The sequence below is a fragment of the Gobio gobio genome (genome assembly GCF_949357685.1).
Source record: "Gobio gobio genome assembly, chromosome: 6".
In the NCBI taxonomy this organism is placed as follows: domain Eukaryota; kingdom Metazoa; phylum Chordata; class Actinopteri; order Cypriniformes; family Gobionidae; genus Gobio; species Gobio gobio.
Genome location: NC_137102.1, coordinates 48,301,960 through 48,328,833, shown reverse-complemented (window position 1 = coordinate 48,328,833; position 26,874 = coordinate 48,301,960). Strand labels below are relative to the sequence as shown.

The 26,874-nt window shown below is 39.5% G+C and overlaps 1 protein-coding gene across 2 annotated transcripts; it reads left to right on the top strand.

Moving 5' to 3' along the window:
• Positions 1–13,305: 13,305 nt before the first annotated feature.
• capn10 (calpain 10) lies at positions 13,306–24,785 on the top strand. 2 transcript variants are annotated; one of them, XM_079819795.1, is made up of 13 exons: positions 13,306–13,523; positions 14,245–14,398; positions 14,694–14,825; positions 15,423–15,619; positions 15,725–15,951; positions 17,131–17,272; positions 18,263–18,429; positions 18,572–18,795; positions 18,885–19,084; positions 20,333–20,579; positions 20,766–20,962; positions 22,853–22,898; positions 23,781–24,784. In XM_079819795.1, the coding sequence occupies exons 2-13, from the start codon at positions 14,267–14,269 to the stop codon at positions 23,805–23,807; spliced, it is 1,938 nt and encodes a 645-aa protein (XP_079675921.1). In that variant the 5' UTR covers positions 13,306–13,523; positions 14,245–14,266; the 3' UTR covers positions 23,808–24,784. The 2 variants fall into 2 exon arrangements, with proteins under 2 accessions (XP_079675921.1, XP_079675920.1); XM_079819794.1 differs by having other exon boundaries at positions 13,322–13,523; positions 18,572–18,804; positions 23,781–24,785.
• Positions 24,786–26,874: the final 2,089 nt, after the last annotated feature.

Sequence of the window (26,874 nt, the reverse complement as noted above, 5' to 3'; positions counted from 1 at the left end):
ATGTTTGCTTCTCAAGCCACCAGTGGCGCTCACACGGACATTGACTCATTCACTTCCTCTGTATTGGACCATATCAATACCACCATTGACAGTGTTACAACCCAGAAACAGATCACCACATACCCTAATCAGAAGCCTTGGATGAACAGGGAAGTTCGACTCCTGCTGAAGTCACGCAATACTGCCTTCAGATCAGGTGATGCACAAGCCTACAGTACGTCCAGGGCAAACCTGAAGAGGGGCATCAAAAAGGCCAAGCACTGCTACAAGCTAAAGATAGAGGGTCACTTTTCCAACTCTGACCCTCAACGCATGTGGCAGGGCATTCAGGCCATCAGTGACTACAAACCCCCCCACTCCACCCCCGCAGCCACTGATGTCAACTTCCTGAACGAGCTAAATTACTTTTATGCTCGTTTTGAAAGAGACAACAGAGAAACTGCCACCAAGCTCAAACCCTCAGCTGACCACCCACCAATCACACTCTCCTCCACAGATGTCTGCAAGGCACTGAGCCGGATCAGCGCACACAAGGCTGCTGGACCAGACAACATCCCTGGACGTGTGCTCAGGGCATGTGCGGAGCAGCTCGCTGGGGTTTTTACAGACATTTTCAACCTGTCTCTTGCCCAAGCAGCTGTACCTTCATGCTTTAAACGCACTTCCATTGTGCCAGTGCCGAAACACTCTAACCCGAGGTGCCCTAATGACTACCGCCCTGTAGCACTCACACCCATCGTCATGAAGTGCTTTGAGCGGCTGGTCCTGGAACACCTAAAAGACTCTCTACCATCCACATTGGACTCACACCAGTTTGCCTACCGCAGCAATAGGAGCACAGAGGATGCCGTTTCCATGGCACTGCACTCTGTGCTCACCCATCTGGACCATAAGAACACTTATGCACGCATGCTGTTTGTTGACTTCAGCTGAGCATTCAACACTGTCATCCCATCCAAGTTAATAGCCAAACTTGGAGACCTGGGCATCAACACTTCAATGTGTAACTGGATTTTGGACTTCCTAACTGACAGACCCCAGAATGTTCGTTCAGGATTCACCTGCTCCACATCCATCACACTCAACACTGGTGTACCACAGGGCTGTGTGCTAAGTCCGTTTCTCTACTCCCTCTTCACCGCCGACTGCAAGCCTGTGTATGGATCTAATTCCATCGTCAAGTTTGCGGACGACACTACGGTGATTGGGCTCATCGGCAACAACGATGAGACTGCCTATAGGGAGGAGATCCAGCACCTGGCCACATGGTGCGCTGATAATAACCTGCTCCTCAACACCACCAAAACGAAGGAGCTCATAGTGGACTTCAGGAAGGAGTCAAGAGGCACACACGACACCATCCACATCAATGGAATGGCTGTTGAACGTGTCTCCAGTTTCAAGTTCCTGGGGATCCACATCTCGGCGGACATGTCGTGGACGACCAACACCTCCAGCCTGGTCAAGAAGGCTCACCAGCGCCTCTTCTTCCTGAGGACACTGAGGAAGAATCATCTCTCCTCGGCTATCCTGGTGAACTTCTATCGCTGCGCAATAGAAAGCATCCTGACCAACTGTGTGGCAGTATGGTATGGGAGCTGCTCTGTTGCGGAGCGCAAGGCACTGCAGCGGGTGGTGAAAACTGCCCAGCGCATCACAGGGACTCCACTACCTGCCATCGAGCACATCCAGAGGAAACGCTGTCTGCATCGAGCTCGCAGCATCCTCAAGGACTCCTCTCACCCAGCCCACAGACTGTTTTCTCTCCTGCCCTCCGGCAGGCGTTTCAGGATCCACCGGACCAGGACCAGCAGACTAAAGAACAGTTTTTTCCCCAGAGCTGTCTCTTTATTGAACTCTAACCCCCGTTGATCCACTTCCCTCATAAACTGATAACTCTCCTACCTCACATCTTCCTTCACTTTGTTATTTGCACTACCGACTGTTTATCACAGTAACAACTGTTTACATATGCATCTTGCACTGCCATATCCTAACTGGATTATGCTCATTTGCACTGCCGACTGTATTATAGTACCAATGTTTTCATTTGCATTTTGCACGTACTTCTAACTGTAATATGCAACCACTTTCCACTGCACTTTACACTTTTTTTTCCGGATAGCTCTGTCCATAATTTATTGCACTACCCTAATCCACTGCTATTCCTCATATAAAGTTCTGTTTATAGTAATAGCCATCTGTATATTGTATTCATAGTACATATTCACCTGTAAATTCTGTTTATAGTAATAGCCATCTGTATATTTATTCACTGTACATATTCACCTGTAAATTCAGTTCTGTTTATAGTAATAACGTCTCTCTATTTATACATATTTATACATATTCAGTACATATCCATGTCCTGCACTTACGCATCCATTGTATATCCTGCACTTGCTGCTATTGCACTTCTGGTTAGACCTAAACTGCATTTCGTTGCCTTGTACTTGTACTTGTGTAATGACAATAAAGTTGAATCTAATCTAATCTAATCTAATAGCCATTCAGTGCAACGATACAAGCGCTGTAGTAATCCGTCCTCATAGCCTACATCCCGCCTCCTTCTCCCCCTCATTGAAGAGAAATCACGTTCCACGTGCAGGTATGTGACATTCATGGACTGATTTTGATTTAGATTTTTTTATATTTTCTTTTATTTTGAGGTTTTCCATTTTATGGTGGATGAGCCCTGTGGTTACTGGTTATTCAGTGTGCTAACTGAAAATGTATCAGTTCATGTTAAACTGATTGGGTGTTAATGTTTAGAGAGTAAAACTAAAAAATGGTTTAATTCAAGAACGAGTGATTTAGACAGAAAGGACAGCCAAAGTTTGTTTTATTTGGGTTTCAATTAATGCACAAGCAAATTACATTTGCCCTAATTGAATTCTGGCTGAAGGTTGATTTGCGTTTTCCCATAGAGTGAAGCAACCATCAAATTCCTGAAAAGAAGGAGAGGGTACAAATTAGTGCAACGTGAATATTCATATATCACTGCATTTAAATTAAATCAACTGTTTTGTGTTCAATACAGTTAAATCTTTCTCTTACCAAACCCTTGATCGTCTGAGTTTGTTCACTCTTGTTGCACCATCTCTCTCAGTGGTCAAACCTAGTCTTCTGAGCACATTGGTCCAGCTGTGGAGTCGAAATAAAAAATTACACCTCAGGTGTGGGTTACAGTGTGAAAAGGGAAAAACATCCAGTATGCGGCAGTCCTGTGGGTGAAAATGCCTTGTTGATGCTAGAGGTCAGTGGAGAATGGGCTGACTGATTCAAGCTGATAGAAGAGCAACTTTGACTGAAATAACCACTTGTTACAACCGAGGTATGCAGCAAAGCATTTGTGAAGCCACAACACGCACAACCTTGAGGCCGATGGGCTACAACAGCAGAAGACCCCACCGCTCATCTTCACTACAAATAGGAAAAAGAGGCTACAATTTGCACAAGCTCACCAAAATTGGACAGTTGAAGACTGGAAAAATGTTGCCTGGTCTGATGAGTCTCGATTTCTGTTGAGACATTCAGATGGTAGAGTCAGAATTTGGCATAAACAGAATGAGAACATGGATCCATCATGCCTTGTTACCCCTGTGCAGGCTGGTGGTGGTGATGTAATGGTGTGGGGGATGTTTTCTTGGCACACTTTAGGCCCCTTAGTGCCAATTGGGCATCGTTTAAATGCCACGGCCTACCTGAGCATTGTTTCTGACCATGTCCATCCCTTTATGACCACCATGTACCTATCCTTTGATGGCTACTTCCAGCAGGATAATGCACCATGTCACAAAGGTAGAATCATTTCAAATTGGTTTCTTGAACATGACAATGAGTTCACTGAACTAAAATGGCCCCCACAGTCACCAGATCTCAACCCAATAGAGCATCTTTGGGATGTGGTGGAACGGGAGCTTCGTGCCCTGGATGTGCATCCCACAAATTTCCATCAACTGCAAGATGCTATCCTATCAATATGGGCCAACATTTCTAAAGAATGCTTTCAGCACCTTGTTTAATCAATGCCACCTAGAATTAAGGCAGTTCTGAAGGCGTAAGGGGGTCAAACACAGTATTAGTATGGTGTTCCTAATAATCCTTTAGGTGAGTGTATACACATGCAGCATATATATTATCATATATGTGCATATATGCTGTATAAATGCAGCAAATATGTGCATAAACTGCATATAGATTTCATATATGCGCATATATCCTCATATAGGTTCTTTCTATGTGGGGACACAGCGCAATAGAATAGGAGTGCAATAATTCTGACTAAAATATAAATTTTACTGAAATATTTGTTGTTGAATATTTGTTGTTGGTGGTGAACATCATAAATGTGCCAAATGTAGAAATTCAAACCCTAAAGTGACTATTGGGTAATCAAAAGTTTAACTTCTTCAAAAAGCATGATTTTGTTAGATTGTAATGTTACAATGTTAGAATGTAATGTGATTTACTACACTCTAAAAAAAAAAGTTTCTATATGGCACCAAAAATAGTTCTTGGCTCGTAATCATATAGGGGAACCTTTTTTAGTGCTATATAGCACCATTTTTGGTGCTTCAGTGGTTCTTCAGCGGTTCTTCAGAGGTTCTTCAGCGGTTCTTCAGAGGTTCTTCACCGGTTCTTTGACTAAGGTGCTATATAGCACCTCTGAAGAACCACTGAAGCACCAAAATTGGAGCTATATAGCACTAAAAAAGGTTCCCTTATGATTACGAGACTTTTTTTTTAGAGTGTAGATCAGTGGATTTACCCCATGTCCTACCAGACTCTCGTACATTTAATTTGTACAGAGAGTCTGGCCACTCTCCATTGACACACGTTAACTTCCTTGAAGGCGGGTACTCTGTTGAAGTTTAAAACTATTAAATCTGCCCAGAGCCACTCTGGATCTGCCATAACCAATCGTTAATGTTTGGTCATGAGGTATGTCATCTCAAACTAGCGCACGACATCAACGTCATTGTTCTCAGCCACTCCCTCTGCTCGCTGATTTGACTGGTTACAATTTGACCGGAGAAAACCAGAGAATATACCGCAATCCCAGATGGAGTCCTGAAGGAAAATTAAAATTGAGCGCAAGTACGTAGGAGGGCGGAGCCAGGCTAAGCAGTAATAGCCTACGTTGTGTTTTCTGCCAACTGGCAACCTGTGATGTCAAAAAACTTTTGGGTAAATTGGCAAAGTGTGGTATCGCACAGACCAGAACAAAAACAGACATAGCCTAACTGGCAGTAGCATTGTTTTATCAGAGAAACGAGTATGTGAACTCAGCATGTTTCCTAAATATCTGCAAACATATGTTGGTATTTTTATGCTTTAATACAGTCAAAAACTTACATACTCCTTTAAACATAAAATCTACTTAAATCTAAAATTATCAGAATTATCAGAAACAAGCAAACAATTAACAAAATTAACACAGGTTTAGTCAGTACAGATAGTCACGGAGCAGTTATTTCTAAGTATTAGTGGGGCAAAGTAATGATGGTAAATATAAAAATATCAAGTAATTTGTTTAACCCACAAATATTGTAATTAATAACTTAATTGTGATAAAATAAAATATTGCAAAATAATAAATAAAATGTAAGAGAATTTCCCAATTTTTTGGACAATGGAATTAACAACAAATATTCCAGTTTTAAACACTTTTTGAAACTAACATATAAATACTAGTAAAAAAAACAAGAACACAGACACATTTATTATATAGATGCATTTTAATTGATCAGTTATATAAAACAAAGCAGAGTGAGGCTATTTCATTTTAATAATACATTGCAATAAAAATCTATATTTTATCATATATTTTATGACTTGCATGTCACGACCTTATAGAATAATTATTTTGTTAATAAATAGCAAGTTAAGATGTACTCGATAATAGTTTAATAGTTATACTTATCAGGACACAGACTGTTATAAAGATATTATCCTGCTTTAAAGCTTTTATGATTTGTAATAATGAATTACTGATTCATTAATTTTGACTTTTTAACCACTCTTCCAGGGCTCAGTTTTCACTAATATTTTGCAGTCCATCAGGAAACGGATCTGTACTCCAAGTGCAATAGGCAATTCAGATTTGTACTGATAAACATCAAAGTTTTTGGTACCATCCTCCATCTTTTCAAAATGTACAGCATACTGATGTGTGGTATTTTGCGTTTTCTGAACTAGTGTAAAACCCCACCCATGAGTAGGAGAAGGTACCTTGCCAGTTTCTGAAGGTCTTCTTGATATAAAGCCGAGCACAAGCTTTACCGTCTTTAGTGAAGAGCTGCAGACCAGCATCATACAGCTGTATCTTAATAGGAATGGCATTGTTAGCATCATAGAACTCTGGTTCATAAAAGAAATCTGGATAAGACCAGGATGATGGGTCAAGCAAAGGGTTGTCACAAGCAGATGTCACTTTATCAACACCCTCCCAGGGCGTAGTTTGTGCTAAAACTTTGTTATATTCCTTGTCCATCAAGAAGCGGATTTGAACCCCAGGAGCAATAGCCAAACTAGAATCGTACTGGTAAATATATCATACATCTCTTTGTTGTCAATCTTTGCAAAATTCACGGCATACTGATATGTGTAATAGGCAGAGGTGTAAAAAGTACTCAAAAATGTTACTCAAGTGAAAGTACAAGTACTGAATGAAATTTTTAATCAATTAAAAGTAAAAGTATCTGGCCAGAATCATATTTGAGTAAAAGTAAAAAAGTCCCACATTAAAATTGTACTTGAGTATTAAAATAGTAGAAGTAGCGTAAAAGTAGCAGCAAGAATGAAAACTAGAGATTTTTCTTTAAGCTTTTAATCTCTAAAAACATGAAGTGAAGGAACCACATACAAGGTTTTATCTTGCTTTAGAACTGTTTGAATGTAATGGTATTTAATTATCAAACTATAAGACTACTACATAATGCTACTCAAAGTTGTAAAACCCTGGATTTAACTTAAAGGGATAGTTCACCCAAAAATGGAAATTTGATGTTTATCTGCTTATCTCCAGTGCATCCAAGATGTAGGTGTCTTTGTTTCTTCAATAGAGCACACATGAAGATTTTTAACTCCCAACAGTTGCAGTCTGTCAGTCGTATAATGCATGTGAATGGAAACAAAAATAGTAAAAAAAAAACATGCACAGACAAATCCATATTACACCCTGTAGCTTGTGACGACACATTGGTGTCCTAAGACACGAAACGATCGGTTTGTGCGAGAAACGGAATAGTATTTGTAAATTTTTTACCTCGAATACGTTCTATGTCCAACACCCATTCAGCGTGCCATCACTTCCGGTAAGTGAGGTCAATGTACACAATCTGGCGTAGAGATACGTGCGAGAGATCACTTCCGGCACTCTGTCTGATCATTTGCCAGCACCAATATCACCCTTTTGCCCAGGGCTGAGCATGGTCAGTACCCGGATGGGAGATCTCCTGGGAAAACCAGGTGTCTGCTGGTAGATGTGTTAGTGAGGCCAGCAGGGGGTGCTCAGCCTGTGGTCTGTATGGGTCCTAATACCCCAGTAGAGGACACTATACTGTGAAGGAGCACCGTCCTTCAGATGAGACGTTAACCCGAGGTCCTGTGCAGGTTTTTTTACTCTCATAGATGATGCTAGTAGTCATGTACCATTAACATGCATTAGACAACTGATAGACTGCAGCGGTTGGAATTAAAAATCTTCATTTGTGTTCTACTGAAGAAACAAAGACACCTACATGTAAGCAGATAAACATCACATTTAAAATTTTGGGTGAACTATCCCTTTAAGCAGAAGCTGATTTTCAAAATTGTGAGTGTCAAGCATCTTTTGGGGCTGAAAAGCTATCTTGCAGTGCTGAAAAGCCTCTCACTCTAATTTCCAGGGCTGCGTTTCCCAAAACCATCGTAAGCTTAAAGGGTTAGTTCACCCAAAAATGAAAATTCTGTCATTAATTACTCACCCTCATGTCGTTCGAGACCCGTAAGACCTCCGTTCATATTCGGAACACAAATTAAGATATTTTTGTTGAAAGCTGATGGCTGAGAAAGGCTTCAGATAGGCCTCCATTGGCATTCTGTACACTTATACTCCCAAGACCGATAAAAGGCACTTAAAATGTCGTTACAAAGTCCATCTCACCACAATGACTCTACAATAATCTTCCGATGCGACGACAATAGTTTTTGTGCGCAAAAAAAATCAAAATAACACCTTTTTCCAACTTGTTACTGCCTTCCGTGTGTGCCTCCACGACGCATGCGCGAGAATATGACGCAGATCCGGCGTTCGGACACATGACCCAGAAGCGATTTGTTGACAAGCAGAGGAAGACGCACGTGTCTAAGCTGTTGGATTCTACATTGATCGTGCTTTAGGTCTCGGTGTAGTGCTCAAAATGGGGCTTAACTGTGCATTTCATGGATTCCCGAACCCCGGCGCTACATCATATTCTCGCGCATGCGTCGTGGAGGCACACACGGAAGGCAGTAACAAGTTGGATAAAGGTGTTATTTTGATTTTTTTTTGCGCACAAAAACTATTGTCGTCGCATCGTAAGATTATTGTAGAGTCACTGTGGTGAGATGGACTTTGTAACAACATTTTAAGTGCCTTTTATGGGTCTTGGGAGTATAAGTGTACAGAATGCCAATGGAGGCCTATCTGAAGCCTTTCTCAGCCATCAGCTTTCAACAAAAATATCTTAATTTGTGTTCCGAATATGAACGGAGGTCTTACGGGTGTCGAACGACATAAGGGTGAGTAATTAATGACAGAATTTTCATTTTTGGGTGAACTAACCCTTTAAGTTGATCGTAGAACAATTGCCACCAATGGTCTCTACGATCAACTTAGGCTTACGATGGTATCGGGAAACGCAGCGCAGGTCAAGGTGCTGCATTGTGGTAATTGATGCGACATGACGTCACTTCCAAAGGACCAATTAACGTGTCTGACCAATTTCGTGGAATGTGAAAATGAATCTCATTGGCAGAATAAATACATTTAAAGGAACTGTATGTAAGAAATGTATTTCAACTAATTATAAAATCGCCCTGATATGTCACTAGACATTAAGAAATCATGTTAATTTCAAATACTTATATCGCTGACAACAGTAGTCCAGCCAGGATATTGTCATTTAAAAGTGAAGTTGCAGCCCTCAACTGGGCTGCGTTCAGCCCCGACAAAACGTTGCAAAACGTTTTTTAAACGGTAACGGTGCAGCTTTGAACACCCTGTTCTGATGACGCAAGAGTTGTAACTGTGGCAGCCGAGAAGACCATTCCTTTTGTTCTTTTTGAGGAATTTTCGGATAAAATCGATATAAATACGTGTTTACAGTATTTCTCAACTGCTAAAACACATTTCTTGAAACCTTCACCCACATTCTAAAAACTTTAAACACAAAACCCAGTCTTTAAACTACATTCACAAAACCCCTGACTCTTCTGGCAAAATCAAACACTTGCCTCAAAACCATTTGATCTGTGCTCAAAATCAAACAATACTTTCAAAACATAAAAACAGCCAGTCAATATATAAACACTCATCAGCATTCATTAGACACTACATCAAATAATTGAGAACACAAGCGTCCAGGGCATGTAGTTACAGAGAAAACATGTTTATTGCATATAGAAAGTAATTTCAAAAAGCCATAAATAAAAGTAAATAATTCACAACTCAGTACAGCAAATATATTGCATACTGTAAGCACTGCAAGTAATACAGTATTGCATTTCTGTATTTTCAGCATAAAAATAAAGTAAGGCCAAAGAACAAAGACAACTCTAAATGAAAAGCGTATTACACAAAATATTGTGCAATTGCAAAATCAAAGTCAATGAGAGCCTCTTGCTGTTGGAGAATAAAGGAATCCTTCCACCCTCATTTGGGAGTCTTGCAATTCTACAAAAGGGAAAATGCTCTTACAAATATATACATACAGAAACAATAGTAATGGACATCACATTCATATGTAAAATGCATTGTAAATCTTTTTTTCTTTTTTCCTCCACTCCCTTTTCTATTGACAAATTGATGTACTATATCAAATGTATACCGTAAACTTTCAGGCGCACAAATTAGAAAAACAATACATTTACCTGTTCTCTTCTCTGAATGTCCTGATTATGGCCACAGAGAATCTGGATGAATTGGGTTGTAATCTTTGTCCTGCTTCCCTCATTGTCATTCCATGAACAAGAACATGGTCTATCACAGTTACTATTCTTGGTCTTGCTCTTCATTGTCCTTGTACTCTTCCTCCTCTTCCTCCTCTTCCTCCTCCCCCTCTCACATTGTTTCCATCCATTGTGGTATCAACACCTGGTCCACCTGTGTGCTCTGAACTGGCTTATATTCTACACAACTGATTTGATCACATCTTTAGAAACAAGTGTGAACAATTTTGAGTTGTTGTGTGTAAACGATGACAACTGTGTTGAAGTTGTGTTTAACTTTTGCCACATGTATGTACCATTTTGCAACACAGTGCAAAATGTGTTTTAGTGAGTAAGAATGTGTTTAGAGTTTTGCAAAAAGAGTGGCTGCGATTTGCAAACAGTGTCTGAACTACCTGAACTTGTTTAAGGTTTTGCCTACAAAGTGACTGATTTGACAAATGGGTTTAGGCCACTGAGCATTGGGTTCAGAGAATGGGGTTTAGTGTTTTAGCGATTGTGAAATACTGTAATACTGCAAAACACATGCAATCACTGCCCTTACCGTCCAGAATAAATGACAACCTCCCAATCCCATTTATTTAACTTTTTTTTATCTCCTGGTAATCAATTCTAATTTAAATCATTTTATTTTTAGTTCTTACTTTTTTAATAGCTTGTATTTTCTTTCTCGCTTTATGTCAAGCACTTAATTACATATATGAAATTTGGTATAAACTTGCCTTGCAATTAAGCTAAAGATATAAATAAATACATCATAATGTTGATTATATATATATATATAATATATATAATATATATATAATATTACTATAAAACTCTTACAACAATCATGTCTTCTAATAACAGCGGACACATTAAACAACTTTACTTCCATTGTGTGAGCTGTCTCTTTAATACCGCGTGGTTTATATACAGTCGCAGTCGGGGTTGGAGACCAGTGTTCAGGGAGAAAGAAGTATCTAAAGCCCCAGATGATTCATCAATTTTGAACTCTTCCATGACCATACACATTTAATTGGTTTCAATGGAATGAGTGTTTTGGCAAATAGCAATGTATACAGAACTGTATTCTATTAGGTCAGCAGGGATATTCTTCCATGTGAGTTTCGAGTAACCTTGTGTAGTTGTTTTAATCTCTAGTTTAATTTCCTCATATGTATTGCACTGGGAATAGGGTGAACGTTTCTTTTGGCAGCTATAGCTACAGTAATTGCTGTTATATCCCATCTGTAGCAGAAACTGAAGGCATCTCTCATCTTCTGGTGTGCAAACATTATTGCAATAACTTTGACTGATCTGCAAGGTCGGTGCAGGATCAATCTCATAAGTGTCAGAAACATTAAAGTCATTCCTGTTACGGTTATGTGCTGTAATAAACACCCTGGATATCCTGTGTGGGTTGTTTTCGAACAAGAAGATGATAAGCCTGTCCATGTTTCTTTCTGGTAGATTGTCGTTTCTGTACCTTCGCACATACAGTGGGGCAAAAAAATATTTAGTCAGCCACCAATTGTGCAAGTTCTCCCACTTAAAATGATGAAAGAGGCCTGTAATTTTCATCATAGGTACACTTCAACTATGAGAGACAGAATGAGAAAATAAAAAGCAGCTGGGGTTAGGTGTCTTGCTCATGGACACCTCGGCACTTGGTCAGGTAGAACCAGGGATCGAACCACCAACCTTCCAGTTTGTAGACAACCTACATGAACCACTGAGCCACTGCCCATCTTTAAATTATTTTTAAAGAATTTATTTGCAAATTATGGTGGAAAATAAGTATTTGGTCACCTACAAAAAAGCAAGATTTCTGGCTCACACAGACCTGTAACTTCTTCTTTAAAAGGCTCCTCTGTCCTCCACTCGTTACCTGTATTAATGGCACCTGTTTTGAACTCGTTATCAGTATAAAAAACACCTGTCCACAACCTCAAACAGTCAGACTCCAAACTCCACTATGGCCAAGACCAAAGAGCTGTCAAAGGACACTAGAAACAAAATTGTAGACCTGCACCAGGCTGGAAAGACTGAATCTGTAATAGGTAAGCAGCTTGGTGTGAAGAAATCAAGTGTGGGAGCAATTATTAGAAAATGGAAGACATACAAGACCACTGATAATCTCCCTCGATCTGGGGCTCCACGCAAGATCTCACCCCGTGGGGTCAAAATTATCACATGAACGGTGAGCAAAAATCCCAGAACCACACAGGGCCAGTCTGAAGTTTGCTAGAGAGCATTTTGATGATCCAGAAGAGTATTGGGAGAATGTCATATGGTCAGATGAAACCAAAATAGAACTTTTTGGTAAAAACTCAAATTGTCGTCTTTGGAGGAGAAAGAATGCTGAGTTGCATCCAAATAATACCATACCTACTGTGAAGCATGGGGGTGGAAACATCATGCTTTGGGGCTGTTTTTCTGCAAAGGGACCCTGACGACTGATCCGTGTAAAGGAAAGAATGAATGGGGCCATGTATCGTGAGATTTTGAGTAAAAACCTCCTTCCATCAGCAAGGGCATTGAAGTATAGAGGAGGCTGTACTTTACGGACAGGGCGTTTGCAACAGAGCTGAAGTCGGTAAGACTGTCCCACAGTTGTCAAGTCTTTTTCACCATAATGAAAAATTCTGCTGTGATAAAGAATTCTTCTTTACTATAGAGACATATCAATGAAGAACATGCTTAAAAATTATGAGACATGATGTGTGGAGAAAACCAAGGGAATCACTTGTGAATAGACTATATTTAGTGTGTCATTTCTCAAGTTGTTTATCGTGCTGTAATTTTTTCTTAAAAGAATTTAGATCACAGGCACACAATTGCAAACACCTAGACCCAATAATATCTATACATAGGCCTATACTAAATTGCATTCCTCGCATAGGCTATTAGTGTTTTCTTTTATTGTTTTGTTTATCTTGTATTAAAAAGCGTTTTGATTAACTAGAGATTTATTTACCACAAAAAGTCGTATAGGAATGCTAAAATACAAAGAAATTAAAAAAAAACAAAAAAACAAAAACAAAGCAAAGACCTTCACGTGCGAATCATTTAATGGTAGTTCTGATGAGCTCCGGTAGGGGGCGCTCCTGCTGCAGCTCCTCCGCCCCGGATGACAGCGCTGTCCACGGCGTGCGCGTCTTTCCGGTTATGGGATGTGGTGCAGTGTTTTTGTTTCTTTGAGTGTGTTTCAACGACCTCAGAGTTATGGCATGCTATTGCAAAATGGATCAAACTGGATTTAGATGCATTTCTTTTCCTCGATCTGGCTTTGTCATTCAAAACCGCCAGCACCATGTCTAACGCGTTATCAACCAGCTGAGCTGACGGTACGTCTGTATGATTTATGATTAATGCTGACTCTGATGTTAGATATCTGAACAAGTTTGTCACAAAAGCATTGAAGAGCCGATATTCCCATTAAGAGCTGTCATTTAGGACAAAATGTTCAGGCTAATGTCTTCTATTGATATACTGCTTTGAGTAACACATACAGGTGCATCTCAATAAATTACAATGTCGTGGGGTAACACTTTACAATAAGGTTCATTAGTTAACATGAACTAATAATGAACTGCACTTATAAAGCATTTGTTTATCTTTGTTAATGTTAATTTCAACATTTACTAATGCATTATTAAAATCTCGTTAACATTAGTTAATGCACTGTGAACTAACATGAACAAACCATGAACAGCTGGATTTTTTTTAAACTAATATGAACAAAGATTAACTAATGTTTTTTGGGGTTTTCATAAGCTGTGAGCCATAATATAACAAAGGCTTGAAATATCTCACTTTGCATGCAACGAGTCTATATAATATATTCGTTTCACCTTTTTAAGTTGAATTACTGTAATAAATCAACTTTTCCATGACATTCTAATTTATTGAGATGCACCTGTATGCAGGAACGAGCAAATGCAGTGAAGTTGTGATAATGGTCTTACTGTCTACGATAGTCTTTTAGATGACTTTTAGTCTTAAAACGCAAAACATGCTTAGATCATCACAGGTGTGGTTGTTACTGCTAGCATTTCTTTTTATCAGAAGTCAAGCCGGTCTGGTTGCCATGGAGATGGAGGCTGAGCACCGATCAGTGTTTGTGGACCCAGACTTTCCTGCTGATAACTCGTCACTCTTTAGTGACTACACCACACCCCTCTCCAAACTATTGGGTGATGTCACATGGCTCCGTCCACTGGTAAAATACTATAGTCATATTTTCCAGTGAGCACACATTAAGATCTTCTATAAGAACTGACTTTCATGTAACTTGGTGCCTATCACAATTTTAAAGCCTGCATGACATCAAAATACTAGTTTTGTGGCTTTTAGGGGTTTAGCTATCTGTGCTAGAGTACTCCTAAACATTCTTTTTCAACAGGAAATGCTAAAGCATATAAAAAAAATTGCACTCATAAGTGAATTTATTGTGGCTATAACACTACAGATTGTCACAAACTGGCTTAACAGTGCTTTCTTTCCGTATCTCCCAGGAGATCTGCAAGCAGCCTCAACTCTTCCCTGATGACCCTGTGGAGGCCCACCCGAAGCAAGGCATTCTGGGAGACTGCTGGTTGCTCTGTGCCTGCTCCATGTTACTCAAGAACCAGCATCTTCTAAACAAGGTGAACAGGTTGTCAGGTTTAATGTGTGAGACATTTACCATAACTAGAAGAAATAAGCCGCTGCTCCCTTCAGTCTGCTGTACTTTTAAGAGAATGCAAGGGTCGGGTTCCAGAAGTAAAAATCCCATTCATTTTCTCTATAGAGGAATTCATTTTTAATGATAACTATGAGGTTGTTAAATTATGGTATAGGCTTTTGTTGAAGCAATCAGCCAGCATTATTTTAAATGGTTTTAAAATGGCTTTTAACTCTTTAACTGAGACTCTCTTTTTTTAAATCCTAATGGGAAAAATTATTGTAAATCTACTTACGGAACCAAGGCTGCTAAAAAAGTGGGTGGGCACTGTTGCACTCTATTATTCTGTTATTTTAATTACACCAGCTCATCCACATCTTCTCTACAGCACACACACACAAGTTTAAAGATTCTAAGTTTTGTGTTACATTACATGAAACTTCAGTCATATTTCACACATTAGACTTATTCTAAAATATTATGACAACACTGCTGTGGGTTGTTTCTTTCACAATTTCTTGCAAAGACTTCAGTTGAATGTGCTTTAGGTGTATTTTTCTGTGTTTGTGTTTGTTGTCAGGTATTTCCACGGGAACAGCCTTTGTGGGGTGACTCTGCTTACCGCGGTGAGTTCAGGTTCCGGTTCTGGAGGAATGGGCACTGGATAGAGGTACGGGTGGATGACCGGCTGCCCTGTATCAATCACACTCTCTGCTTCTCACGATGCCAGAGCCCTAGGGCATTCTGGGTAGCACTTTTGGAGAAAGCATATGCCAAGTATGTGCTGGTACAAAGATGTCTGAAGTATAAAATATCGTTTTGATGTTTGAACTAAGACCAAATCAAAATAATTGAAGCGTTGTTAACTGTTCTTCATTCTAGGCTACATGGTTCATATGAGCGTTTGTGGGCAGGCCAGGTATGTGAGGCAATGGTGGACTTGAGTGGAACAATAGCGGTACGATGGAGTCTAAAAGGGGCGGAGTCACCACAAGAGCCCAACGACACCCAGACTCAACACACAGCTAATGGGACGAGTCTGTCTCAAGTCTCACTGGAGCTCAAGGAGCGATGTGCCATCAGCTGCTGTGTCCACAGCGCCTCCACAGGTGAGAGAGAAAAGTAACCGCTGACTTTTTTCTCACCTAATTCTCCTGTGGCATATCCTGATCTCTATGCAGAAAAAAGCTGAAATTAACATTTTGAATAATATCAGTCCACAAAGTCTGATTTGTGATGCAGTCTGGAATCATAAATCACACCGTTCTAGTTCATTTATGCCAGAGGAGAACTGGCCCTCTGTCTGAGCCTGGTTTCTCCTAAAGGGTTTTTTGTTCTCCACTACTGCCACCTGTTGGAGTTTTGGTTCCTTGCCACTGTCGCCTTTGGCCTGCTCAGTTGGGGCATGAAAGACTATTAATATAATTAATGAATTAATACAGCCAGGCAGTGTTGTTTTAAGATTATTACTGTTAATACAATTATAGTATTTATTATCAATTATTTTGAATTAGATTTTTAATTAACATTTTAATGTTGGTCTAAGTTTTAGTAATTGTGTTTTTGTCATTTGTATTCATTTTATAAATATTTTAGTATATATAGTTTTAGTAGTTTTAGTACTTCAACTTTTATAGTTGCCAAGGCAGCATATATATATATATATAATTTATTTTTTTCAGTTAATTTTTATTTCAATGAACAAGTGTTTTTTAATAGATTTAGTTAACGATAATGCTATTTGGGAGTGATTATGGACTGTAGCAGCAATATTTAATAGTTTACAGATTTTAGAATATCCCTAATTTATATCTGGAATTTTTTTTGCTGGTAACTTACACTGTAAAAAATGTCAGGTCTCCAATTAAAAAAATGAGTGACTGGTCACATCTACATTTTTTAGTTGGCCAAATTGAATTTCTGTGAATTAAATTGTATCAGATGTGACCAGTCACATTTTAAATTGGAGAGGCCTGACATTTTTTACAGTGTACTATTGGCAGAAAATCTTTCACAAAATACCACAGGAAGTATTTGGAGGAAGGCGCTTCTTCCTTGTAGAAGTTTCACATAGAAGTATTTTTGCTAACATGCCTCACTGTTAGCATAATGAGGAAAGAGGTGAGAAATATAGCTGCTGGTACATTATAATCTGTATTATAAGGTATAATGTACATGTGCCTCATTTTGCCCAGCTCTGTCAGGTATTATATACTGTATTAGTTATTGTATTAGTACTGTATAGTTATTGTATTAGTTATGGGTTTGTTCTCTGTCTCTCTCTGCAGGTGTTCCAGAGCTTGGCCAGTTCCACGCCATGAGTGTGATGGAGTGGACACATGTTACAACGACTACAGGTGAACAAGTGGAGCTGATCAGGATACGAAACCCCTGGGGGAGGAGGAGCTGGGCCGGGGTCTGGAGGGAGAGGTATGGAGGGGAAAAAATGCTGAATGATCACATACTAGTACAATTTTACGTTTCTTGTGTGTGCTAAGTACCTTATATTCCATATAATTTTTTTTTGACAATTTGTTAATATAATTGTACATTTTCATTTCTGTAATCCAAACAATCCAACCCTCTCTATTGACTTTGTATAGACCCTTTTCACATTTCCCTCAAATAGCAAAAGAAAATTCCTTTCAACTTTCAAAAAGAGGGTAAAAATAGAGTAAGATTGATAACGGCAGTGAAAGAGAGAAAGATGTACATTTTTCCCACTCCCATAGACGCTGTATTAGAAACACCCTTACAACAGCAGTGACTTGTTTTTTGTAATTTGATGCAAAAGTAATATAATACAAAGTATTAGTGTTATAAATGTACATAAATTAAAAAGAAAAAAATACAAAAAACTTTGCAGGATTTACGATTGTAAAGGATTTATTGATGACTAGTTTTAATAAGCTGTTGACCCCCAAAAAACGAAAAGTGGATACAGGCAATTGAGACAGAGCACAACGTGTCATATTACTCTGAGAACTACACCCACTGGAGGGGAAAGTAATCTGCGACAGGATATTCTAAAATATAAAACTGACATTTGGATATTTTACTTACCAGTGACCAAATGTTTACCGCACACGTATTGTCAGGATCGAGTGTCAGGATCCCACAATTCGCCCATTCTTCCTGCTGATGCTTCACGTATTATTGCCTGTATCCACTTTTGTCTCCTTAAAGGCTGGCTTTTAACAGTCAGTAGCTTATAAAAATGTAATTCTGGGTTTTTTAGCTTGTTTGCTGTACATTCTGTCACATAGCAGCTTTTTGACATTGTTCTGTTGGTCAGAAATGACAAGGAGGCCACTTCACAAAGTCAATGGAGAGGGTTGGATTGCCCCCCAACCCCCAGATCTCACTCTCTATTGGAAAGGCGGCTTCTGTCTAACGGGTTCTGTCTTTCTCTCTCTGCAGCGGATCAGGATGGGCTTCTCTGGAGGCATCCTGCGCTCAGGCTCTTCTGCGCCGCACGGCAGAGGGGGAATTCTGGATGGACCTGACAGAATTCCAGCAGGAATTTGATGAGGTCGCGCTGGGCTATCCTGTCAGTGATGCAGGACACCTCCAAAGCATCTACACAGGTATTGGCTATTTGTTCTTGAGAGTATTTACATCACCAGACCTTTGCTGTCCTATACATTTATATATGTAGTGAATAATTTGAAAGTTTAAAAATAATAAAGGTAGATATTTATATTAATGCGTCATTTCACCTTCATGTAGGAAGTTTTCTAACCCACAGCCACCAGATTGGAGGCCGCTGGGTCAAAGGTCACTCTGCAGGCGGTTGCCGTAACAACAGCACTTTTAGTAGCAACCCTAAGTTCTGGTTGAAAGTGTGCGAGAGAGGAGAAGTGTTGCTGTCTTTGCTTCAGTACGGGCGTCCTGAATCACCAGCAGAGGGCAGCACTCAGCAGCATCCACACCTCCAGGCCATTGCACTACATGTATGGAAGGTTAGAGAATCACTAAACAATCATTTTTGAGTGATTGAACATATAACACTATATCATATGTGATATATAATATGTTTTAGGTGGAGAAGAAACACTTTAACCTTGTGCGGACAGTGAACAAGCCTCCACTTGTGTCACACACTCATGCGTATGATCGGGAAGTGGTTGTAGACACTCACCTGAATCCTGGTTTTTACCTGGTGGTGCCCAGTACCTTCTTGCAGGGAGCGGAGGGCCGATTCCTCTTGAGAGTCCATTCTTCCTGCTCTACCTCTCTCAGGTATAAAGACATACACAAGAAGTTTCTTATGGTCACAGAGTTTGCATTTATTTAATCAGAAATACAGTAAAAACATGAAGTATTATTACAATGTTAGTCACAGTTTCTATTTTAACTAGGGCTGTCAATTTTATCACGTTAATTAGATTAATTAATTACAGTAAAAATAACGTGTTAAAATTATGAACGCATCCACCCCGCCCCAGACCTACGTAGTTGCGCTTACATTTCATACAGTTGATTGATGACGAATATGATGCAGGTCAACAATTCACTGTGTGATGACGCCTATAGAATGCCCCTAATATTTAAACATTTTGTCTTATATTTACATCATGACAGATAAGCAATATCACACGAGTTCAGAATAGCAAGAGTAGCAAGTGCAATACAGATTTTTTACAACAGTTAAATAAATAAGAAGTTAATATTGTGTTATTTTAGACACAATATTATCTGTTTTGCTCAGTTTTGGCAACGAAAATATAAGGCAAAGCAGAACTGTTAGTCTCCGAGCAACACACAGCGGCGTTTCATTTCTGAATCCACGTTTTTAACGAATTGGGTGAACCAATGATCATTCATACCATTCATAAAGATAACTATTTATTTCACTCCTGAAAGAATCAGCCATTTGAACAAATCGAATGAATGACTTGATCATTAAGACATTTACCTCCACCTACTGGCAATGTTAGATTCTTATAGAGTATAATTTCATTAAAAAATAATTTCATATTTCCATATTAATAAAAAACAAAACAAAGGTATAGTTCACCCAAAAAAATATTTCTTTCTGAAGCTACTTTTTGTAATGTCTATTATCTTTTGGAGGTAATTTCTCAGCCGAATTTGATGTGCAATTTGCATCATGTAATTAATTAGATTAATTAAAAATGTAGTCGCTTAACAGCCCTAATTTTAATAGGTTTTAAAATGTAATTTATTCCTGTAATGCAAAGCTGAATTTTCAGCATTACTCCAGTCTTCAGTGTCACGTGATCCTTCAGAAATAATTCTAATATGCTGATTTTCCGCATTTCTTATTATCAGTGTTGAAAACAGTTAAAAAAAAATCATTTTCTTTCAAAATAAATATTACTGATCCCAAACTTTTGAACAGTACTGTGTAAATATACTGTAATAACACCAATTATTGGTGGCCATATGCACATAGCATCTAAACATGCGAAATGATGTAACAAAGGCATCTTAATGGTTCGAAATATCTGTGTTTTTTCTCTCCAGTGTGATGAAATCAACACCTCCTCCTCTCCAACACTGTTCAGAGGGCGAGTGGGAAACCATCAGCTCTCATGGATCTTGGTCCTTTGGTTCTACTGCTGGAGGAAGTCGCAACTTTTCCACACATGGACACAACCCCCGTATACCCCTTACTGTGACCTATGACCCTGGAGGTAACAACTTAAGGGTCACTCTTCGCCAAAATAGGCCTGAAAATTCCCTCCACGCCATCGGATTTCACATTTACAAGGTCCGAATTTATTCATTTCTAATACGTTTCGAGGCATTTATGATATGAATAAAGTGCTAAGTGTTCAGTTCTAATCATAATTGTTCTAGTAATGGTGTAGTAATTTAGTATTAGTTAGCTGTAGGTGTCTAACATTCAATAGTTATTCTTTTTTGGTACGCCTTCATGATATTTTAATGTGTCCAGGTACCTGACGGTGGTTCTGGCTCCCTGTTAACAACGGGTTCCATGTGTCCTGTGGTTAGTTGTGTACCTCATTCCCACTCCCAGGAGGTCAGTGTGTTTTGCCATCTACACCCGGGCGAGTATGTTGTAATTCCCTCCACCTACCAGCCGGAACTCAGCGCTCACTTCACGCTTACTCTTCTACGCAGGATACATCGGTAAGCACTCTGCATACACTCTATAGTACAGAGCCTCTAATGAGACTTGATGCTTGAAGAAAATATGAGATGGGTGGAAAAATCAATACTCTTGAATGCAAAAGCATTGAAATGCATTGAAATGTATTTTTCCTACAATCTCATAATTTTTCAAGCACCATTTCCCTTAAAGGGTTAGTTCACCCAAAAATGAAAATTCTGTCATTAATTACTCACCCTCATGTCGTTGGACACCTGTAAGACCTCCGTTCATATTCGGAACACAAATGAAGATATTTTAGTTGAAAGCTGATGGCTGAGAAAGGCTTCAGATAGGCCTCCATTGGCATTCAGTACATTGACACTTCCGAGATCTATGAAAGGCACTTAAAACGTTGTTACAAAGTCTATCTCACCACAGTGGCTCTACAATAATTTTATGATGCGACGACAATAGTTTTTGTGCGCAAAAAAAAATCAAAATAACACCTTTATCCAACTTGTTCTCGACTTCCGTGTGTGCCTCCACGACGCATGCGCGAGAATATGACGTAGCGCCGGCGTTCGGGAATCCATAAAATACACACTTAAGCCCCATTTTGAGCACTACGCCGAGACCTAAAGCACGATCAATGTAGAATCCAACAGCTTAGACACGCGCGTCTTCCTCTGCTCGTAAACAAATCGCTTCTGGGTCATGTGTCCGAGCGCCGGATCTGCGTCATATTCTCGCGCATGCGTCGTGGAGGCACACACGGAAGTCGAGAACAAGTTGGATAAAGGTGTTATTTTGATTTTTTTTTTGCGCACAAAAACTATTGTCGTCGCATCGTAAAATTATTGTAGAGCCACTGTGGTGAGATAGACTTTGTAACGACGTTTTAAGTGCCTTTCATGGATATTGGAAGTGTCAATGTACTGAATGCCAATGGAGGCCTGTCTGAAGCCTTTCTCAGCCATCAGCTTTCAACTAAAATATCTTCATTTGTGTTCCGAATATGAACGGAGGTCTTACGGGTGTCCAACGACATGAGGGTGAGTAATTAATGACAGAATTTTCATTTTTGGGTGAATTAACCCTTTAAAGGTGCAATAAGTGATTTCTGAGAAACATATTTGAAATCAACCCAAACAAACACACCCCTTGCTCCGCCCCTCGAAATGCACGAACACGCAATACAAGAGCAAATGTCTCTTTATCGTAGCTGAAGCAAAAAGCATAAAGCAAAGACGAAGAACGCACGACAAGGAAGAACAAAAAGTGAAAATAAAGTACAGTAAAATACAGAGTATACAAGCAAAAGTTGGTTGTTAGTCACCAGCAGCACAGCAGCTCCAGAGAAACTATGACACTCAAAACTGTCCTGTTACTATTGCTCGCATTACAACAACAACAGCATATCTTGGTGCTGTAATACATAGTGATACCAATGTTACTCATGTGTGGAGCAAAAACAACGCAACCTCGGCGTCTCATTGTCCATTTGCTGGAAAGCTGTTCTAATATTAACGCAGGTCTTAAAGCTCTTGCTAGATCATAACCCTTCTTTTTCCAGTGATATTCCTCTGACCTTTTTTTTTTAATGTCTCAGCCTTCTCTCTTTCTTCTCTTGGTCACTCTCCTGCCTCATCATGAGTGGACACGCCAATTACTGCTGATTGGATACAAGTGTGTTGTGGTGTTCAGTCTGATTCACTTTCAACAGTGTTTCTCAAAAATCACTTACTGCACTTTTAAGGGGCTATAAACATTCTTCTATAAATTGTTAACTAAAAAGTCATACTGTTTACTGTGATAAAAACTGGTGCAATGTTGTTGTTTTTTCATGTTAAGAAATTGTTGCAGGTTGACATTGAGATGTAAATCTTATTTATTAATGTTGTGAGTATTAATGTTGTCAACCTCCTCAGGAAAGCAATGCAGAGTCAAGAGCTTCTGGGCCATGCCGTGCAGGAGGTAACAATCTTTTGTATTATTTAACACTCATGTTCAGATGACCTTCACGCCATGAGCAGTTAGGCCTAGTGCAATATATCAGTCAATATATATATATTATACAAAATAAGGCACACTGATAAGGCATACATACACATGTACATGGTCAGCAATAATGCTTAGGTAGGTTGTACGTGTCAATGTAACATCCACATGGATTGCAGGACCCAAAGTTTCCCAGCAGAACATTGCCCAAAGCATCACAGATGCTTGCCTTCTTCCCATAGTGCATCCTGGTGCCACGTGTTCCCCAGATGCACATGCATCCGGCCATCCAGGTGATGTAAAAGAAATCGTGATTCATCAGACCAGGCCACCTTCTTCCATTGCTCCGTGGTCCAGTTCTGATGCTCACGTGCCACCAACAGTGCACCAACAGTGGGCTTTCGGCGGTGGACAGGGGTCAGCATGGGCACCCTGACTGGTCTGCGGCTATTCAGCATCATACGCAACAAACTTCGATGCACTGTTTATTCGGACACCTTTCTATCAGAACCAGCATTAACTTCCTGAGCAATTTGAGCCACAGTACCTCATATGTTTGATCGGACCACACGGGCCAGCCTTCGATCCCCACATGCATCAATGAGCCTGTCCCCGGTTTACCACTGTTCCTTCCTTGTACCACTTTTGATAGATACTGACCACTGCAGACCGGGAACACCCCACAAGATCTGCAATTTTGTAGAGGATCTGACCCAATCGTCTTGCCATCACAATTTGGCCCTTGTTTTAAAATGTTTTATTTTGTTTTACTTCCAATGCTCTCCACTGTAAGTAGTTTAATGTCAGCTAATGTACCATTAGTTTTGTAATATCTCTCTTTACTCTTTCCTCTCACAGGTCTCCTGTATCTCAGTGATGAGATGACAGTCTGGGGAAGTGGATCAGATGCCCACGTTGAGATGAAAGCCCACAAGGGTGTGTAGCATGTAGCCCGAGCACAGTCTCGTCTACGGGGCTGACCTCTAATGGGAGCCACTGGTGCACATCACTTACCACAAACAACTACCAAAAGCCATCGGGAGTGGATAAATCATGGTATATAACATGTAGGGCCAACAACTGCCCCCTAAGAAACATGTCAGATCTGGGTCATGTGGACCTTAAACCAGCCTAATTATACTAGTGGTTCAGGACCCTGTCGCAAGGTAACTTGGCACAATAATATAGCATTCACTGATTTTACAACGGCTTTGAATGTGGCCAGAATTTTGTTGGAACAATACATTTTATAAATTATAATAATATTTAATGTTCTGATGTCAGATTTATTAATTATGAATGAACATGGGGGGGGGGGGGTATGGTTAATGTTTCATTTACTACATTATCTAAAAACAGGCATTACCATGTGGTTATTCAGAATAAACACTGTTGAATTTCCAGCAGAAATTTGTACTACTTGACATTAAGGTTACTGTTATAGATAGAACAGAAAGAGAGAAAAGCAAAAAAGAATCAAGAGATTGTTTGGAAAAACAAGGATGCAGAGGATGAATAAATATGGGGGTATTATTGGCAAAAGAAGGGTGGACATTGATTGAATAAAGGGTCCGCGGCTCTACTGAAGCTCTAGCTCTCTCTGAAGTGTGCCGCAGAGTTGGTGCCCCTCACGCAGGGGCTGCCCTGTTGGCCTCCGTGAGCGCTAATTGTTTGTGTGAGGGCCCGCAGGCCTGTTAGTGCGGCACTAGTGACGAACTTGCAGCGTCACTGCCGCCCCAGTCCAGCCCTTGGAGCCGCTGCACAATGACTCGTTATGTGACTCAAATACTGTTGTGACCCTTTCCTCCTCCTGTGCGTGTCTGTTATATGTTTAGCAGTATTCATTAAATTATTTTGAATTTAAATACTTGAATCTTACTTTATTTGAATGCTTTGCAAATAATTCTTCAAATAGAATTATATAGCACGTATATAAATGTGATGTGATGTCTATACAACTTTCTTGTATAAACAACTAATTTGTTTCATATTTTATGTAAAAAGAAAATGTTGCATCTATTCCCCAATGTCTCCACTTATCCAACATTAATGTCATTAAATTCTTAATAATTTAATAACATTAAAACGTTAATATAGTTAAAATAAAGTGTTACCATATGGTGTGTGTGTGTATATATATATATATATATATATATATATATATATATATATTATACATATACATATGCACACACTCACCTAAAGGATTATTAGGAACACCATACTAATACTGTGTTTGACCTCCTTTCGCCTTCAGAACTGCCTTAATTCTACGTGGCATTGATTAAACAAGGTGCTGAAAGCATTCTTTAGAAATGTTGGGCCATATTGATAGGATAGCATCTTGCAGTTGATGGAAATTTGTGGGATGCACATCCAGGGCACGAAGCTCCCGTTCCACCACATCCCAAAGATGCTCTATTGGGTTGAGATCTGGTGACTGTGGGGGCCATTTTAGTTCAGTGAACTCATTGTCATGTTCAAGTAACTAATTTGAAATGATTCTAGCTTTGTGACATGGTGCATTATCCTGCTGGAAGTAGCCATCAGAGGATGGGTACATGGTGGTCATAAAGGGATGGACATGGTCAGAAACAATGCTCAGGTAGGCCGTGGCATTTAAACGATGCCCAATTGGCACTAAGGGGCCTAAAGTGTGCCAAGAATACATCCCCCACACCATTACATCACCACCACCAGCCTGCACAGGGGTAACAAGGCATGATGGATCCATGTTCTCATTCTGTTTATGCCAAATTCTGACTCTACCATCTGAATGTCTCAACAGAAATCGAGACTCATCAGACCAGGCAACATTTTTCCAGTCTTCAACTGTCCAATTTTGGTGAGCTTGTGCAAATTGTAGCCTCTTTTTCCTATTTGTAGTGAAGATGAGCGGTGGGGTCTTCGGTTGTTGTAGCCCAATGGCCTCAAGGTTGTGCGTGTTGTGGCTTCACAAATGCTTTGCTGCATACCTCGGTTGTAACGAGTGGTTATTTCAGTCAAAGTTGCTCTTCTATCAGCTTGAATCAGTCGGCCCATTCTCCTCTGACCTCTTGCATCAACAAGGCATTTTCGCCCACTGGACTGCCGCATACTGGATGTTTTTCCCTTTTCACACCATTCTTTGTAAACCCTAGAAATGGTTGTGCGTGAAAATCCCAGTAATGGTTGTGCGTGAAAATCCCAGTAACTGAGCAGATTGTGAAATACTCAGACCGGCCCGTCTGGCACCAACAACCATGCCACGCTCAAAATTGCTTAAATCACCTTTCTTTCCCATTCTGACATTCACTTTGGAGTTCAGGAGATTGTCTTGACCAGGACCACACCCTTAACTGCCATGTGATTGGTTGATGAGATAATTGCATTAATGAGAAATTGAACAGGTGTTCCTAATAATTCTTTAGGTAAGTATGTGTATATATATATATATATATATATATATATATATATATATATATATATATATATATATATATATTAGTACACCTGTCTAAAAATAGGTATATATGATAACACTTATAAATGTACTTTTATAGTTACATGTACTTACTTGTAATAACATGTAAATTATGCATAATTTCATAATTACAACTAACCCTTAGCCTATAGTAAGTACATGTAGTTAATTATTACACATTACCTAAATGCATAACTACACTAACACGGACACCTTAAAAATAAAGTGTAATCTTGTTTGTACTTATTAGTATTTATTTGAGTAAGTAGGCTACATTAATGTTTCAATTGTTGTTTCAATGTACTGTCGCTGTGGGTAAAATGCTTCATTTAATAGTTCACCTTTCGCCAAATTAAGTTTTGATTTTTACATTAGCTATTCACTAACATGTTTATTAGACTGGATATAAGTTTACAGATTCACAGTCCCACTCAGCAACAAAATATAAATATTCACCAAGTGAACAGCGTGCGCGTCACCCACCACGGT